We start from the raw sequence: 19450 nt of genomic DNA on the forward strand, positions 1-19450 counted from the left end.
AATTCACCCTCATGCCATTCCAAACCAGTTAGACCTTTCATCTTTGGAACACAAATCAAGCTATTTTTGATGACCCTGCATAAACAGCAATGCAACTGCCATGTTCAAGAGCAAGAAAGGTAGTAAGGACATTGTTAAACTAGTCCATGTGACATCAGTGTTTTAACCTTAATTTTATTAATCTACAAGAACTTTTTGTGCTCAAAGAAACCAAAATCAACAACTTTATTCAACAATTTCTTCTCTTTCATGTCAGTCTTCATTAAAGTATCACAGCGCATGTTGAAGACTGACACGGAAGAGAAGAAATCTCTATTGCGAGAGAATGTCCAGTTAAAATGTTGATACTAGCTTGTCTATATATTATTCATTATAAATATCTTCTTATGTAGCATTCTCTTCACCTTATAAATTTATAAAGTCACCTGAAGAATGCTCTGAAGAATGAAAGGTCCACAGATTCCCACTTTTGTCCATCCCTGACAGCCTGAGGGCAATTTCTGTCTATCAGAATGTGAGAGCGTGACACGATTAATGATGTAGAACAACCAGACAGTGTTGTCAATCGTGACCTACACCTTGATAATACAGTTTGACATAATAAATCATTGAATCAGCGTTGACTTTTAAACTCCGTCTCACTGGAATCACACATTATAATCGTAGGTGTACACCTGTCTTAACTAATAATCTAAGACTAAATGGAATTTAATAATGTGTTTTAAAGCTTACACTTGACTTAGTGTATGCTCATATGGCTACTGTAGGTTTCCATCACCTAACAAACAGCCTTTAAACAGCCTGCCAAGTACCTGGACATTACAGCTGACCCTGAAAATAACCAGCCTATCTCCTGTTATCCCTGGCCTGCATTTTTTCATGGAATCATCAGCGAGCAATGATGGTCCATTAATGTGCTACAGCAGGGCCTGAATACATGGCAGGGGTGTTTCTCTTCCATTAGCATGCTCATATCACCGGCCAGCTGCTGCAAATCCGAACAAATGCATTTCTGAATAAGAGGAATTAGAGAGTAAATGAGACACTTAATTGGAAAGTCTAAGTTGCTTTCAGTGTCTCTTGTTTGGTTCACTTGCCATTGCTTTCTCTCTTTATCTCTTGCTGTATTGCTCTGTGTCTCGCCTTCTTCCCACTGCAGTCATTTGTCTCTCTCTCTCTCTTTCTCCCTCCCTCCCTACCTCTCACTCCCTTCTTAAGTCTGCATCTCTGTCTCCTTCTTCTGGTGTTTAAGGCAGCATTTTAAGACATTATACAGTAGGCGCACACTTTCAAAATGTATTTTTTGTGTCATATGTTTGTGTTCAGATGTTTAAATATGTAGCACCGTGGTCCTGTGAGGCACAACATTTTATTTCTTTGTACAGTTGAGTCATATTAGCTTCCTTGGTAAATATGAGCAAATAAGGCAGCAAAAATAAATCTTTTTTTTTTTTAAATTGATCTTTTAAAAAAAACGCACACAACAATCAGACCTTCCATTGAAGTAAACATGGGGGAAAAATCTTCTTATAAAATACTGTTTTTCTCGTATACATGTTGGATAATATTATTGGCCCCCTTTTTAGGGGTTCAAGCGTGTAGCGCTGAAACCGTATTGTACAGTAATTGTTAGAATAGCCAAGGATCAGCAATTTCCACGTAACTGTAAGTCGAAAAGACTTGAAACTTGGAGGGATGGTAGTACTCACACCGTCATCAACGTCACCAAGGCTCGCCCCAATCGGCCTGACGGGGGCGCTACAGTTGTCAAAAGTACTAAATCTCTCATAACCTATAAACCATCAGCCACAGGCTAAAGTGTCTTATGTCACTGGACTCCTTGGCTCATTTCAGACAAAACACATGCAAAATTTTCGGGTATTTTGAATATAAGCGGGAAAAAGTGAATGAAAATCTCTGTGCCCAATCTTGGTCCAGAGTGCCATAAGTGTCTATAAGGACACTTGTGCATCTCAAAAAAACATGGCCGATATATTGGCTGATGAAGTTTGAGCAGCTATTAGACAAGGTTAACAAAGGCCAATTGAAACGAAACTTGGTAGGCCTGTTTGACTCATGGCCCCAAGGTCTGTGAGATATTTAAAAGAAATTGGCCACTGGGGGGGGACAGTGTCACATTTTTCAAGGGCGTAGACGATTGTACATTGCACACTTTTTCGCATATACATGTGATATTCATATCATATGATGGAAATCCTCATTCCAGACAACTTTGACTCTAGGAACACTATTGTCAATCAAATCGTTTGTTAAAGGATTGAGAAGATGTAAAAAAAAACTACTTTTGCGAACTAGCCCTAGGTTTTTCTGGAAGAAAATCGCTGCAGTACAGTTTTCTGGACACTCTATGTCAATAATTATCAAAAAAAGTTGAGATTTAGCCTTTTGTGAAGCTATAACAGGGTCGTTTAGAAAAGGGGCCTGTCTAACTTTACCCAAAATTCTATAAAGCCTAAAGTAAAACTCAAAACTTCACAAAACCCGGTGAGCACATGCAACGGGTGATTCTAAACAAGTACGCAAAGTTTTAATGAGATCGGACCACAGCTGGTGCTATAACAGTCGTAAGTGTAAAAAACTAGTGGTGTCAAGTTTTTTCATTTTAATGCTTTAAAAATATTTAGCGCAATTAACACAGGGGCGGTGCTAGGTTTGGCCACCCTACCCACAACCACTAAAGAATCACGTTTATTTAGACGCAGAACATAATAACGAGCACATCAAACTGCACTGGTGACGAGGAACTGTGGTCAGATGAGATGTTGTCTGGTCATGTGTCAGAAAAAACGAATCTTCCAGTCCTGTCAGCCGTTATACTGTGCTCGCAGCGTGTGCTCTTCCAGTGCACGCACATATATGCTGGTGCGCACTGACAAATATACAAAATAAATATATTATACACATTAAAATGGACTATTTTAGCTTGACCTTTGAACATTTTGAGAATTTTGCAGTTCAGTATTTTTCTAAAAACTTGAAGCAGAAATTTTATGATCTAAATAACTAAATATAACTTATTGGCTTCAAAAAAACTGAGAACAAAGAAAAGACTGCTGTTTAAAAATACAAATTTCTAATTTCACTTGTCTAGAATTACAATTTACAAAATTCTAATTCGAATATGCCATTAAAATCTACAGTGCATCCGGGAAGTATTCACAGCGCTTCCCTTTTTCCACATTTTGTTATGTTACCACCTTATTCCAAAATGAATTCAATTAATTATTTTCCTCCAAATTTATTAAAATGAAAAACAAAGTTGTTGAAGCACCTTTGGCATCAATTACAGCCTCAGGTCTTTTTGAGTATGATGCTACAAGCTTTGCTCATCATCATTTGGCGATTATCTGCCATTCTTCTTCTCTCCTCTTCACCTCTCAAGCTCTGTCAGGTTGGATGGGGGCAGATGCACATTTTCAGGTTTCTCCAGAAATATTTAATTGGGTTGAAGTCCGGGCTGTGGCTGGGCCACTCTTGCTGTGTGCTTAGGCTCATTGTCCTGTCGGAAGGTGAACCTTTGTCCAATCTGAAGTTCTGAATGCTCAGGACTGGGTTTTCATTATTTTGGTGCATTGAGCTTTTCTTCTACTCTTACGAGTCCCTCAGTCCCTGCTGCTGAAAACAGCCCCACAGCATGAGGCTACTACCAACACACTTTACTTTTGGGATGGTATTCTGCAGGTGATGAGCATAGCTGGTTTCCTTCAAACATGATACTTAGAATTGAGGTTCATCCTGCGGGAGAATGTTGTTTCTCAGAATCTGAGGGTCCTTTAGGTGCTTTTGTGCAAATTCCGAGTGTTTTCATGTGTATGATGTGTTTCATGTTGCAGTGATGTTTGACCTTCTAAAGGTTTTTCCTATCTCCACATATGATCATGGAGCTCAACTACGGTAACCATCAGGTTCTTGGTCACCACTTAAGGCCCTTCTTAATCAATTGCTCAGTTCGGCAAGGAGGCCAGCTCTAGGAATAATCCTGGTGGTTTCAAACTTCTTCCATTTATAGTTGGAGGCCACTGTGCTGTTTGGGACCTTCAATGCTGCAGAACTTTTTCTATACCCTTCCCCAGATCTGTGCCTCAATACAATACTGTCTCTGAGGTCTACAGACAATTTCTTGAACTTCATGCCTTGTTTTTTCTGAGGCTCGCACTGTTAACTATGGGACCTTTTATAGACAAGACGCCTTTACAAAACATGTCCAGTCAACTCAATTTAGTTATAGAAACATCTAAAAGATAATCAGTGGAAACAGGATGCACCTGAACTCAATTTTGAGTGTCATGGCAAAGGCTGTGAATTCGTATGTACATGTGATTTTTATTGTTTTTTTGTTTTAATAAATTTGCAAAGATTTCAAACAAACTTCTTTCACGTTGTCATTATGGGGTATTGTTTGTAGAATCTGGAGGAAAATAATGAATTTAATCAATTTTGGAATAAGGCTGTAACATAACAAAATGTGGAAAAAGTGAAGTGCTGTGAATATTTTCCAGGTCCACTGTATTTTGTGAAATTCAAATAAAGAAAATACCATCTTTTTGTCATTTTTCTAGCTTCATAACCACTTATTATGAGGTTGAATTCCGGTTAACATGCTTGAAAGCAGCTTCCTGCAGTATGTAGGTAGTTTGACAGCAAGGCAGCTGTTCTCCAGTGGTTTGTTTGATTTGATTTGATTTTTTTTTTTTTTTGGCCTTCACAACAAGATAGTTGAGAGTGACGAGTAAGTGGGGGAGAGATGGGGAGGTTTTGAACCTGTATCCCTGTGCACAACCGCTCTGACTATGTGTTATGAGCATGTGTGTTGTGAACAACCTACTGTGCAGTGGCTTTCACTATAAAAAAATTTTCAGCGATTTCAGCTGCATTCCAATGTGAATCAGTCAGTTCCATTACCCCATATACACGCAATGAAATATTCATCATCTGTCTCAGACTATCTGAGTTAGTAGGCCAGCAGATATAGTATGCTGCACAGGCTAAGACTGCAGCGTCTCCCTGTCGCTCTTCAGCAAGCACATCACATACACCTCTGTCGCTTACTCTCTCTCTCGCACACACGCAAGCATCCACCCAAACTTACAAACCATTTCAGTCACACTCTCAAGTTCCTGAAAAGGATATCTGTCCTTCCCCCACAACATTCTCTTTTCCCTTTCAGCCTTTGGGTGGCGCTCTTACTATAAAAACACAGCACTTAGAGCATGCCTTCTGACTGACTGAAGGTCTAATTTTTCAATGCATTTCAACAAAGGCCAAGCAGTGTTGCCAATTCCCTCTGGATCCGGCGACTCATTTTGTGTGATGCAGGCTACAGAAGCAGATGCATTATTTATAAAACTACTCTCCTGACTGATCAAACACCAACGCGCAATATTTATTTGAGCCGCTGGACGTTGGGTTTCGCTGCTGTTGTATTATTGCTGATGTAATGAGGATGAACTAGGACTGTCTCCTAACACAATACAAATGATATGTTTTTCCCTGTGTTATGTATTCAGGATGAATATAGAATGACTATACAGTGCATAAATGAATTGTGTAGTATCAGGCTTGACACAGCTTGGAGTGGGTCTGTCTGTTTCTTCAACCAGTGAGAGATGAGTGTGTTCAGGAAACCTGTTTGGAAACAATCAGTTTTTTTGAAGTTTTGCTTTGTTATTGGCGCAAAAATTATAATTCATCCCAAAAATAAAATTTGGTCATCTTTACACACTGTCATGGCTAAATCTGTATGCTTCTGTGCAACACAAAAAATATATTTTGTGTTTGTAACCAAATCCATTGACTTTCATTGTATAAAAAAGACATTTTTTTAAAGTATTTTAGTACTTTTATTTTTCACATAAAAAATAGTCTTACAAGTTTGGAACTGCCTGAGGGTGAGGACATGATGAAACAAACCTATGATTTTAAGTTACACAGTATGAAAAGAATAAAAACTGAAAATATTAAAAGCATACATGATCCTACAACAGCTTTAAAGGAGAAGTCCACTTCCAGAACAAAAATGTACAGATAATGTACTCACCCCCTTTCTGCGGCAAATGTGCCGCTGTGTTTCCAATCTTCTGTGCTGCCTGTCTGTGAACCCTCAAGTGTCTTATATGCCACACTGTGGCCTCTAAGTAAGTGTGTAGCCATGTAATTGGTCGTCTCTATTTTGTGAGACTTACGTGTAATCAGTGTCTCCCCTGTCTTTTCTTCAGCTGCTGAACTCCGAGCAGAGCTCTTTGATCCTTGGCGAGACGCTGATTGAGACGGTGTACGGCGAACGAGGACAGGTCCTCAAGTCTAAGGAGCGAAAAGTCTTTCTCTTCGGCGACATGCTCATCTGTGCCAACATCAATGTCAAGTACGTGTCCTGGACAAGGTCGATTGACTTTTTCTTTGTCCCTCCGTCCCGCCTCTAAGGCCGCGCTGACAGATTGACGCTCATTGGCTGATCTAAATACGGACTCCTGAGTCTCCTGAAGCATTACGGTGACGTTCTCCCAATATGCCGCGGTCAATGTGAGGGGGTTAGCGGCTAATGGCTAAGGCACAGGACAGAACTGGGCAGAGTCAAATGGGCCTTCATTATCTGGGAACAAATAGCAGGGTGTTTAGCTACAGCGACACGAATTATTCCCATAGATCACAGGCATAAAGGCGCTCCTCTGTTCCACTCAAATAGATTATCTATGACAGCACCATTGATCACATCTCAGCAGTGCAAAAGGTAAACAGCTAAGTGAAAAAGCTCACGCTGATGCTGAATCTCAAAGCTTTTGAGCTAGTCCTTCTACTGCAGCACAGTACATCTCTGTTCTTCTAAAGTGTGACTCGATATGCCTGTTTAGAAGATCTTAACGAGGTCATTGCGATGCTGAACTGAACAAGATAAGAATACATGAATAATATCAAACCTCCAAACACCTGGAGGCCCAGCCCTCCACAATCTACTCGTAGGCAATATACCGACACAATTAACTGGTAGAGATTTTGGACTATTATCTTGTGGCCACGAAAACGTATCATTTGCATGCAATTTTAAGCATTACATACAAATGATTTTAAGCCACTAAAATGCAATCAGCAGTGAAAGAGAACTCATTTTTCTGTCTGAGAGACTGGTTTTGAGCGCTGTCTGAGAGGAGCGCGAAGACGGTGCTCATAGAGCGTGTGAGAATTAAACGGTTATTTTTGTCACTTTATAGGCCTTGAACATTTAAACACTTGTATGTGTCAAAAGGCCTGTCTTCGCAAATATCCTTGTAAACACAGTAATTTAGGTCTTAAGTTAAAGCAAACAGTTGAGAAAGAAAACACATGTGTAACAGTAAATTGAATCCAGGCAGCTCTTAAAGTGACAGTAGTCTAATATTCCTGCTGTCTGTAATTCATCTTAATCAAACAAAAGAGAGCAAGTCTCTCACTGCTCCTGACTAAATCATTTTTGTAACTTTTGATAAGAAGAAATATATATTTAATTAACACAGTGAAGAATATGTAGTGTTTTTTTATACATTTGATTACTTATACAATGTATGTAGCATTTCTTTAATTAGTTTCTTTTTTTTTTTTTTTTTTCATTTAGGCTAGTTATATTTGATATATTGTGATATTGACACTGGTGACAAGAATTCTGAAATTTCTATTGTATCAAAAATTTTTCTATCATAATAACATAATTTAGAGCTAAACTACACATATTGTGCTATATACCGTTACCATGAAATAAAATTGCTTATATCGAGACATAAAATTTTGGTCATATGGCCCACCCCTAGTTGATCTGTAAAAATTAACAGATTTGGAGAAGTTTACCACTGCATCACTTGTTTACCAATGGATCCTCTCCAGTGAATGGGTGCCGTCAGAATGAGAACTCAGACAGATGATAAAAACATTACAATCCGCAAGTAATCCACATGACTGCAGTCCATTAATTAATGTCTTGTGATGTAGAAATCGTGTTTGTAGTAAACAAATCAGTCATTAAGAATTTTAAATTTCAAACCAAAGGTTTCCTGTTAAAATTCGAGTCCTTTATCCAAAATATAGCTTTTTCTATTTTATCACATTGATATACAATGGTGAACAATTCCTTTAACAGCAAGACTTGTCTGATACCCAAAATCAACAAAACTCCATTTTGTCTGGTACCCAAAACTGTATTAAAGAGACATTTCACCCAAAAAATGAAATTTTTGTTATTAATTACTCACCCTCATGTCGTTCCAAACCCGTAAGACCTTCATTCATCTTCAGAACACAAATTCAGATATTTCAGAGATTTGTGACCCTGCATAGACAGCAACGCTACTGCTACGTTTAAGGCCCAGAAAGATAGTGAGGAAATCTTTAAAATAGTCCATGTGACATCAGTGGTTCAACCTTAATTTTATGAAGCTACGAGAATACTTTTTGTGCACAAAGAAAACAAAATGCAACAACATGCATCATGGTACTCTCATGAATGTGTAAAATTAAGGTTGAAGCACTGATGTCACATGGACTATTTTAACAATGTCCTTACTACCTTTCTGGGCCTTGAACATGTCAGTTGCATTGCTGTCTGTGCAGGGTCAGAAAGCTCAAAAATATATTTATTTGTTTTTTTCCGAAGATGAACGAAGGTCTTACGGGTTTGGAATGACATGAGGGTGAGTAATTACTGACAGAATTTAAATTTTTGGATGTACTATCCCTTTAAGAAACTTCTATTAGTCAAGTAGGGTTTATCAAATAAACAAGGTTCTGTATGTTTTATTGTTCAGTCTTCAACCCTACTTCGTCTGGACTTTGTCCAGAATGGACCTCATCCTGTATCACTACAAATCCAACAAATGTTATTATACCAAAAGCATTGGAAAATTACTGCTTCTTAGCAACAACATTAAAAACCTTGAAATAGAGACATTATCTTTTGAAGATAAATATGCCTTAAAACAATACTATTATAAGATTAAACAACAAGAACAATAAGAATAAGTAAAATAATAACAGAAGTTAATAAATGATTATGATTAAAGGGCACACTTAAATGATGAATGATTATAATTTAATGATTATAAATTAATTAAAAAACTAAGAAAATAAAACATGTATTGTTGGTTTCTTGAAGTAAAACACACAAGTTGCTACTGAGGTTCTTTAGATACTTCATAAGTAAAATGAAGAATATTGAAAAAATACAGTTTCAGTCAATTTCATACAATTGCTACCAATTTCTAGTCAAAATTGTTTCAAAATAAATCTTCCACATTGTTTTTTTTTCTGTGTTAACAGTCAGGTTCCTTTTTATAATTGTGCAAAACCGTTTTTACATGTTGATCCTCTTGTCACCACCAGGGGCCCCCCTGACATCAGCAGTCTGGTTCCAGTAGGTCCCAAGTACACCCTGAAGTGGAGCGCCCCCTTGCAGCAAGTCCAGGTAGTTGAAGTGGGTCAAGAGGGCTCCCAGACCAAGGACACTCTTTATCAGCTGGGAGGCGTCAAGCGTCCAGGCGGCTCTTCGGGATCGGGTAATGGCAACACAGCTGGCGCTGCTACTTTCTGAACAATCAGATAACGTGCACCCTTGATGTGAGTCTCTGAGACATTTTGAATTAATTGACCGTTTCTTGTGAGCAATGCACCTTTTTATGGCCTCTGCAGATGAGTGTATCTCAGGCGAGGTAGATAAGAACAACAGAGGCACAGTCTAAGCAATCTTATTTCACTGTCTGATAGACCACAAACATATTCAGCATGCTGTCATCAGTTTTGGCGCATTATTTCCACCTCCACTCCCAATCAGAGAAAGCAAGTTCAGGAGATTGGAATCGGGGCTGAACACTCTTACAAAACATTATTGCATTTTGTATTGGAAGATGACGAGGAGGAAAAGAGCAATTGTGGGGCTCTAAGATAAATATGCTGACAGAGCTCCAGGTACAAAGTGTTATCAGGATGTACAGGTTCTGGCTGTTTAAGCCTTTTGCTTTCCGAGCTGAAATATTAATGCTGTTGTCTGTGGAACACCCATGTTGGATTGTGCACACAGGGGAGCCAGGAAATTAGATGACAGAAGATGTTTAATGTCGGGGCCTAGCCGACAGCTTGCGGCCAGGAGTCTTTAGAAGACCTTGTATACCCCCTATACCTTATTTCTCGCTGAAATCATTACAAAACAGCGTTCTGTCCAATTTGTCTGCCTTCATTCTATTCCTGCTGTTTTATAACTCAGCAGCAGCCTCCCATCTACTTCACATTTTTCATTTTCGCCGTCTTTCCATATCCCTCAATTTAGTTTAATGTACTGGCATGATTGTTTGACCTGAAATATGTGACCCTGGACCACAAAACCAGTCTTAAGTAGCACAGGTATATTTGTAGCAATAGCCAAAAATACATTGTATGGGTCAAAATTATCGTTTTTTTAATGGCAAAAATTATTAGGATATTTAGTAAAGGTCATGTTCTGTGAAGATATTTTGTAAATTTCTTAATACTTAATTTTTGATTAGTAATATGCATTGCTAAGAACTTCATTTGGACAACTTTATAGGCGATTTTCTCAATATTTTTATTTTAATTTTTTTTTTTTTTGCGCCCTCAGATTCCTGATTTTCAAATATTTTTACCTGATCAAATAACATCCTATCCTAACAAACCGTACATCAAAGCTTATTTATTCAGCTTTCAGATGATGTATAAATGTCAGTTTCCAAAAATTCACCATTGTTTTGTGGTCCAGGGTCACATATTGTTGAATAATTACATAAAAATAAATAAATAAAAAAATAAATAAAAAAAAACAGTGACAGGAAAAATATATAGTAAATATTTAATAAATGTATTTGGTTTATTTTATTAATTTGCAGCAATTCGTTTTTTATATACACCATTTTTGGGGCCAGTAAGATTTTTTCTTTGCTTGTTTTTTTTGTTTTTATTTAGTGAATATGCATTAAATAATGACTGATGAAAATTCAGCTTTATGGTCACAGGAATAAATTGCATTTTTAAATATATTAAAACAGAAAACGGTTATTTTAAATTGTAATAATATTTCATAGTATTACTGTTTTTCTTGTATTTTTGACCAAATAAATGCAGCCTTGGTGGGACTGTAAAAAACATTTTAAAATCTTTCTGACCGTAAACTTTTGAAAAATAGTACATCTTTAACAGTATTTTGTTTTATTTTATAAAATATATATATATATATATATATATATATATATATTTATATATATTGTTATTATTTTATTACAAATATGACTTTATTTTTTATTATTTTATTACAAATTTTTGTTAATTTATTACATGATTTTATTTTATTTTTTTATTTTTTTTTTTTTCAAAATAAGGCACAGTAAAGCTAATACAAATAATACACAATAAAATAAACATTTGAAAATACTTTAAATTAGATAGATAAAAATATAGACAGTTATGCAATGGAAAATATATAATATATTCTTTTCTAGCCTTATCTCTCATATCTAAAATGATCACAGTGAAGAGTTTCTGTCTCAGCCAAACCTCATAGTGTGCCACAGAATCTTTCTTCATTTCAAAGCCTTTTTTTTTATGGCTAGACTGGTCTCAGAGCCTACATTTGGTGGGGGTCCGTTTTAATATCTTTTACCGTGTTAGAGATAAAAGGCAGACCGTGCCCCTCTCCTCTCTTAGTCTATTCATTGACCTCTTTGCACTGTTATGTAACAAGAAGCCGGCACTTTAATTACTATTTTCCAGACGCCTTTGTCGTAGTCTGGTTCACTGTGTTTGAAGGTGTCCATCTTCAGCTATTTATAGCAGCACATAGACATACTATCCTGTTTTGTCTGGTCCTGCCACATCTCTCCTCCCTTGTGATGTCACTTGGGGCTAGTCGCCCAAACTAGATCCCGTGCTCCCCCAGCGTACCTCAAAATGGACTCATTTTTCATCTCCTGCAGGCCCCAGTGCCTTAATTTATTGATGGAATAGACCAGTTTTCCAGGAAGAGGCAGGCCCTCTGCTGCTGCCACTGTAACGAAGTACAGAATAGTAGCATGCTCCAAATAATAGAGGCCCTTGTGTACCATAAGATGGGACCTGCCCACAGATCTACAGGAAGCTATACACAAGCATTTGTATTGGGGGGTAAGAATGTATTCCTAATGGAGTCATACTGTACTGTACAGTGATTTTATTTGGGACAGTTTGGCCCTCTCTGACATAATTTGATCTTTATTTATCCTGCTGAAATATTACAGTAGCCAACATCTGAAGTGGATCAAAAACGTTCATCAAAGTTGTCCTAAGACAAGAATGGGTATGTTTTGCTTTTAGGACAACTTTTATAAAAGGTTTTTATCCACTTCAAATGTTGACTACTGTATATACTTAGATTCTCTGCCATTTAGACATAGTAAATATGCTGGACTACAGCAAGTAAAATAATAATATTTGAATATTTTTTGGTTGGATTTTAGAGTCGGGAACACATATTCATTATTAACTAAGAGTCTTCCCTCAGTAAACTCCTAATTTGCTGCTTATTGATAGTAGGCAATTGTTGTAGTAGTTATGTTTAAGTATTGGGTAGAGTCATAGGATATATGGTCATGCATTAATATGTGCTTTATAATTACTAATAAACAGTCAATATTCTAGTAATATGCATGCTCATAAGCAACCAGTTAATAGTAAATAGTGTTCTCTAATCTAAAGTGTTGCCATTTTTTATTATTATTTTTTGATTGTTTTAATAAATGCATTGCGATCTATGTAATATAACATTAACAAATATACTACTACCACTTCTACAACTAATAATATTTTGTTGTTATTAGAATTATTATTACAAATTATTTATTATTATTATTATTATTATTATTATTGTTATTAATTAATTAGTTAATATATAATAATGATTTTTTACTTATTGTGTATATCTGCCTTATACTTATTTTACTTTTTACTTTTTTTGCTCTATTTTTAATTTGAATTGTATTTAATATCTAAAATATTATAATTAATATATAATGATGTGTGTATATTTTTATTGTAATATAATAAATATAATATAATATAATATAATATATTAAAAATGTATTATAATCTAATATATTAACAAATATATGACGACTACTACTACTAATAGCTATAGTTTTTTTGTTGCTTTTAGAATTATTACAAATGAGTTATGATTATTATAATTAATATGTAATCAATTAATATATAATTGTTTTTTCACTTATTCTATTTTCAATTTGTATATAATTAATATAATATAATATACAAATTTACTAAAATCGAGTATAATATTAACAAATATACTACTACTTCTACTATTAATAATAACAATAGTTTTTTAATGATTAGAATCATTACAAATTATTTTATGAAAATTAATATGTAATGATCAAATATATAAGTATAAATAATAATATTATCAAATAATAATAATTAGTTTTAATTATTTTTTTTCTTTTTCTTTTAATTCAAACCTTTAATATCCTAAATTTAATTCAAGTAAGTCTTCTTCTTCTTCTTCTTCTTCTTCCTATTATTATTATTATTATATAATGAATTAATATATAATGATTATTTTTACTTATTCTATATTTTATTTTTAATTTTAATTAGAGTTTTATTATAATCTAATATACAGAAATATTAACAAATATTCTGCTACCTCTGCTATTAATAATAACAATTGTTTTTTGTTATTAGAATTATTGCAAATTATTTTATTATAATTAATATGTAATGATCAAATATATAATAATGACTTTTTTACTTATTCTATTTTTAATTCAAACTTTTAATATCCTAATTTTAATTCAAGCAAGTATTATTATTATTATTGAAATACAAGTTGTACTTTTAACATAATACTATGAATATCATTATTATTAATATTTTTTACTTATTCTATTTTTAATATGAATCATGTATATTGTCTACATGATATACATTTAATATCTACATTTATATTTTATAAAAATTATTTAAAAAAATTACATTATGTTGTTGTTATTGTTATTAGAATTATTTTTACAAATTATATTATTGTAAGTAATATATGATTTAATATATAATATTGATTCTCTTTTTAATTGTGCAAATGTAAAAATGTATTATCTCAAATTTTATAATTTATAATATAATATAATATAATAATAAAATATTATATAATATAATATAGTATAATATAATATAATATATTGTTATTATATGCGTTTCTATATTTTTGCCATTTATACTATGTAAATATGATGGATACAGCAAGTCCTAATGATATTGTTATTATTATTATTTTGTTTTGCTTTAAGATAAATTATGATACTTTGTTATTATTATAATTATTTCAACACAAATGGTACTTTTAACATAATATTATGAATATCATTAGTATTAATATTATTTGTATTAATATCAGTATTATATATTTTATTTAATATTATATATTATTTATATAATTACATTGCAGTGTTAATTTGGCATCACACTTTGGTCCCTGAAAAATGATCACAGAATTGTTTCCTCAGCAGCCATGCACGTCATTTTTATATTCGTTTAAACATGTGCCAGACAGATCCTTGCTAAAATTGTACGTGTAAAAGCACTCTGATATGGATGTTGGGCACAGATAGGAATGAGAAATCCAAATTTTAGCTGCCCTTCTGGCAACAGCTTTGTTGACTTTAGGCTTTGGCCTCCCGTATTGTGCCTGCATAGGCCTCTGCTGGCAGCCGCCCAGCGCATGTGTCAGTTTACATATGACAATGTGTGTGAGAGAGATAGACTAGTAGAAATGGCAGAACACCATGCCATAGTGTGAAAACCCAGACCCCGGCCCACCAACTGGATTAGTCTGGATTACAAGTCAGCACATTCACCTGAAGCCAAGGTGGGCCATGAGCCCACGAACCTGTAGGCCCGCCCGAGGCCTTGCCACAGCAACCAGAAGAGCACGTCGACTCTGCCAGCTTGCGCTGTAGGGGCTCACTGTGCCTTTTTTTATTCAAATGTGCCTGCTATTGATCAAGCCGTGCCAGTGACAGATGTCTCTGTGGCTGTGTGAGTTGAAGACCCTATTAAATTTCTAAAGGTTAGAGAGAGACAGACAAAACAGCGAGAGAAAGATGTAGAGGTGTAGAGAGAAGTGGATAGAAACCTAGACAGAGAGTGAAAGACACAAAGATGAGTATAGAGCTGGGAGAGAGAGAGAAATGGTGTGTCAGAGACGGAGGGAAATCTCTGACAGACCTTCCAGCAGTACTTCGAGAATTAGGTTGAGCTGGGGGCCAACAACTGCCCGCGCTGCCCCAATTCTGCACACAGGTCACCTGATTATGCAGAGGTGCCGAAAGGCCAGACAGTCCTGCGGTCTTCACATCCAGCTCCGGGATTTAATTACACTTCTCATTCCTGGGCTATCGGTCGGATGCGTAGAGCAGATTCACCCCGACTATTGATTCGGCAGGCAGAGACCGGAGACCGCAAAAGAGCGAAATGGGGATTCAAATCGATGGTACATTTCACGTCTAATGAGACACCTGCGTTTGTTTCGTCACCCTTAAAGGGCTTCATATTTCTAAATGGCTTCATTTTATACTCCTCTTCCCTGTAGCATTAGCCTGTGTGGCTACACAAACAATGGGAGATCGATTCATCTTCAGTATCGATTCTTTTTGTTAGTTGTGCTACTGGAGAGTATTGACTAATGAAAGTTTTGTCATAGACCCAAACTCTTTAAAAGTTAAGGCCTTTGATTTGGTTTTTATTTGCATTTGGGCAAGTTTTCGAAACGAATGCTTAGAGCACAATCCGTCTGCCTTCCTCTTTAAAGGTCAGGTTTTTTTCTGAAATTCACCTTTTATGTCATTAGACCACTGTGCAGGTTGCAGATCAATGACGAATGTGAGTTGTATAGGAAATGTTAAAGTGTTTTTTTATTTGAGCGTGGCTCGGTGTGTAACCGAGCCGCCCTGACTCGATTACATATTCGAATGATTCAGCACCTTACGGGAACCCATATCCACATAAATACTATCTCAGCTATCGAGAACCCTGGAGTGCAGGTGCTTTTCGCACTCTGGCGTTCGTGCTCTGATAAAGCGTGGTGTGAAATTTAAGTACTGGATAAGTGAAGCTGGTTATTTTTGATTGACAGGAAGTATCATTCTGGGTCCGCCCCGTCTGTATCAGGAACTGCAGGAGTTGCAGCATGACCTCTCAGTGGTGGAGCAAGTCACTCTGCTCGTGGGGACTTTACAGGGAACGTACCAGGTAAATATTATTCATTATCACATACAGTGAGCCCATAAAGTATTTGGAGCCTTAAAGGGACAGTTCTTGCAAAAATGAAAATTCTGTCAAGGACAGAACATATGATGTTGCTAAAAAGAACACTATTTTGTGTATTTTGTGTAATGCAATGTGTTTACACGATTTGAGGTTCAAAAAACATTATTTTTCACATACTGTACATTATTGTTGGTCCTCTCTGCCCTGCCTTTCTGAAACACGTAGATTTTTAGAAAGCTCATTGTTCTGAAAAGCACGGTGTGCTCTGATTAGCCAGCTATCCAGTGCATTGTGATTGGCCGAATGCCTCAAGCGACTGATGGAAATGTTACCCTCCTTACCTTGTTGTGGTGCCACGGCGCGTCGTGTCAACATAACACCATGTCTGCATTTGTAATCATAGAAAGACAAACAAGTAGCACTACTCTACACTGCTTAAATCTCACATTTGAATAGTCAGTAGCAAATTCTTTAAATATGAAAACGTACTTACAGGCTGTGAGTCAGAAGTGCCAGACTGTCCTTGCGACATTGGAATTGCCCCACTTTATAGTGTGCACAGGCATTGTAGGCTAGTCCTCTGTAAAATGCGCTGCACACACTCAAATGTTTGCATTGTACTGTTCTGGAACAGTGTTGTAAATATAACTTAACCACTGAGTTCTAGTTGTGTACTCATTTGGAAGGCCAAACAAAGTACATTGGCTTTTGCAATGAAACAAACAGCGTCTCCACAATGTGGCGGCAGTGGCAACAATACTACAGCGAGAATAAAATTTACACCTTCTTTCTTTCTTTCTGAAACACATCGATTTTACAAAGTTCATCATTATGAAAAGTGCGGTGTGCTCTGAGAAGCCATCTATCCAGTGCGTTGTGATTGGCCAAATACCTCAAACGAGTGACTGAAATGTTACAGTCCTTACCATGTTGTGATGCTGTGTCCTGACGCAATAAGACAAAAACAGTAAAACCCATTATAAATGAGACATTAGTTGCATCCAGTGTGTACATAATTACTGATTATAATGAATCATACTGTCTTTTTACATGTTGCATTGTATTGCGTCGCACCACGTAAACATAACACCATGTCTACATTTGTGATCGTAGAAATGACAAACAAGCACCACTACTCTACACTGCTGAAAAAACTCACGGTTTAATAGTCAGTAGCAAATTCTATATGAAAACGTACTTACAGGCTGTGAGTCAGAAGTACCAGACTGTTGTTTTAATGTTGGAATTGCCCCACTTTATAGTGTGCACAGGCATTGTAGGCTAGTCTCCCAGAAACAGTCCTCTGTAAAATGCACTGCACACACTTGAATATTTGCACTGTACTGTTCTGGAACCGTGTTGTAAATATAACTTAACCACTGAGTTATAGTTGTGTACTCATTTGGAAGGCCGAACAAAGTACTTTTGCTTTTGCAATGAAACAAACAGCATCTCCATAATATGGCGGCAGCAACAATACTACAGCGAGAATAAAAGTTACGCCTTCTTTCTTTCTGAAAGACGTAGATTTTACAAAGTTCATCATTATGAAAAGTGCAGTGTGCTCTGATTAGCCAGCAATCCAGTACGTTGTTACTGGCCAAATACCTCAAACGAGTGACTGAAATGTTACGCCCTTATCATGTTGTGATGCCGTGTCCCAGCGCAATATTGCGTCGCGCCGCGTAAACAGAACATCATGTCTGCATTTGTGATCATAGAAATGAGGAACAAGCAACACTACTCTACACTGCTGAAAGGCCAAACAACGAAACAAACAGCGTCTCCACAACATGGCAGCAGCGCCAACAATATTACAGCGAGAATAAAAGTTATGCTTCTTTCTTTGCGTATACATTTGGGCGGTGTTTTGCAAATCTTCCCACACCATGATGTAGACATGTGGGGACGTGTGGGGACATGTGGGGAGCCATTTTAGGAAGGCGTGATGAGTCTTAACTTTTATAAAGAATAATTGGGTTTGAAACTTTAATCTTTGCAACTTTACAGATCTTATATAAGCATGAACAGCTTGTAACACTCTAAAGACAAAGGAAAACATGAAATCGCATCATATGACCCTTTTAATTACTCAGAGTCATGTTGTTCCAAACCTGTAAGACCTTCGTTCATCTTCAGAACAGAAATTAAGATATTTTTGATGAAATCTGAGAGATTTTTGACCCTGCATAGACAACAGCGCAACTATGATGTTAAAGGCACGGAAAGGTAGTAAGGACATTGATAAAATAGTCCATGTGACATCAGTGGTTCAACGTTAAATTTATCTTACTAAGTTTTTGAATAGTATTATAAGAACTTTAAACATAAGATCAGCTGTGTTTTTGAATGAATAAACAGAATTTTCATCATTAGTGAAAAGGCCCAAGAGTCCAAAAATGCTAAAAAGAACAATGTCCTGGAAAAGATCAAGGTAGAATATAATAAACAGCAAAAACAAAAGCAGTATTAGTCACATATGCTACAGCCATCTGGGGATGCAAGCCTTTGGGGTAACAGAGTTTTCAGCGTAATTATGTTGTGATCAAAGTTCGGCAAACAAAGGCGTGGATCATCAATTGATTATCACGGCATCCGCTTGATAGTTGGACGACAACGCGGGGAAACCTTCATAATCTGATCTGGAGTCAATGTTTAGATGGGAGATAGCTCTGAACAGCATGTTCAAAATCGGGACAGCTCCCCTGATGGCTTGACAGCCACTAAACCAGTACAAAAACAGCTAGATTGCTTCTTTTACCTCTGAGTGTTATGTGAAAACAGTAGCAGGGCTTTTTCTTGCTTGGTTTCCTGGCCATAACCATGCTTTTGGCCTTTTTCCAAATGACTAATTCCTACCACAATCTAATCAGAAAATAAATGTGCAGTGAATAGAGAATGAGTGAACTTCTGCAGACCTCATTGATTTTGGAGATGTATTTCAGTTGGATTTGCCTTTTGGGAGGTTTGAATAATATTGTTTATGAGAGGGAAACCTTTATGGTTTTATCAATACTTGGAGGCCAAAAACATAATTAACATAACAAAAAACAATAAAGACTTCTGCATTTAATATAATATGATGCATGGGTTTTAACCAGGTTAAACCAGGTGAAATGTGGCAGTAAAGACATTTATAATGTTACAA

At 36.2% G+C, this 19450-nt stretch overlaps 1 protein-coding gene across 3 annotated transcripts in view; it reads left to right on the plus strand.

The window, feature by feature from the left end:
• The window catches only part of arhgef10la (Rho guanine nucleotide exchange factor (GEF) 10-like a), a 412439-nt gene that overhangs the window by 37674 nt on the left and 355315 nt on the right, over positions 1 to 19450 (plus strand). For all 3 annotated transcript variants that reach the window (XR_007828683.1, XM_051122260.1, XM_051122262.1), the window contains 3 exons: positions 6237 to 6382; positions 9364 to 9536; positions 16169 to 16284. Coding sequence is in view for 2 of the 3 variants with exons in the window: in XM_051122260.1 (XP_050978217.1) it covers positions 6237 to 6382; positions 9364 to 9536; positions 16169 to 16284 (435 nt within the window). In the remaining variant the exon portion in view is untranslated. The remainder of the gene's footprint in view (positions 1 to 6236; positions 6383 to 9363; positions 9537 to 16168; positions 16285 to 19450) is intronic.

The sequence above is a fragment of the Labeo rohita genome, chromosome 11, assembly GCF_022985175.1.
Source record: "Labeo rohita strain BAU-BD-2019 chromosome 11, IGBB_LRoh.1.0, whole genome shotgun sequence".
Lineage (NCBI taxonomy): Eukaryota > Metazoa > Chordata > Actinopteri > Cypriniformes > Cyprinidae > Labeo > Labeo rohita.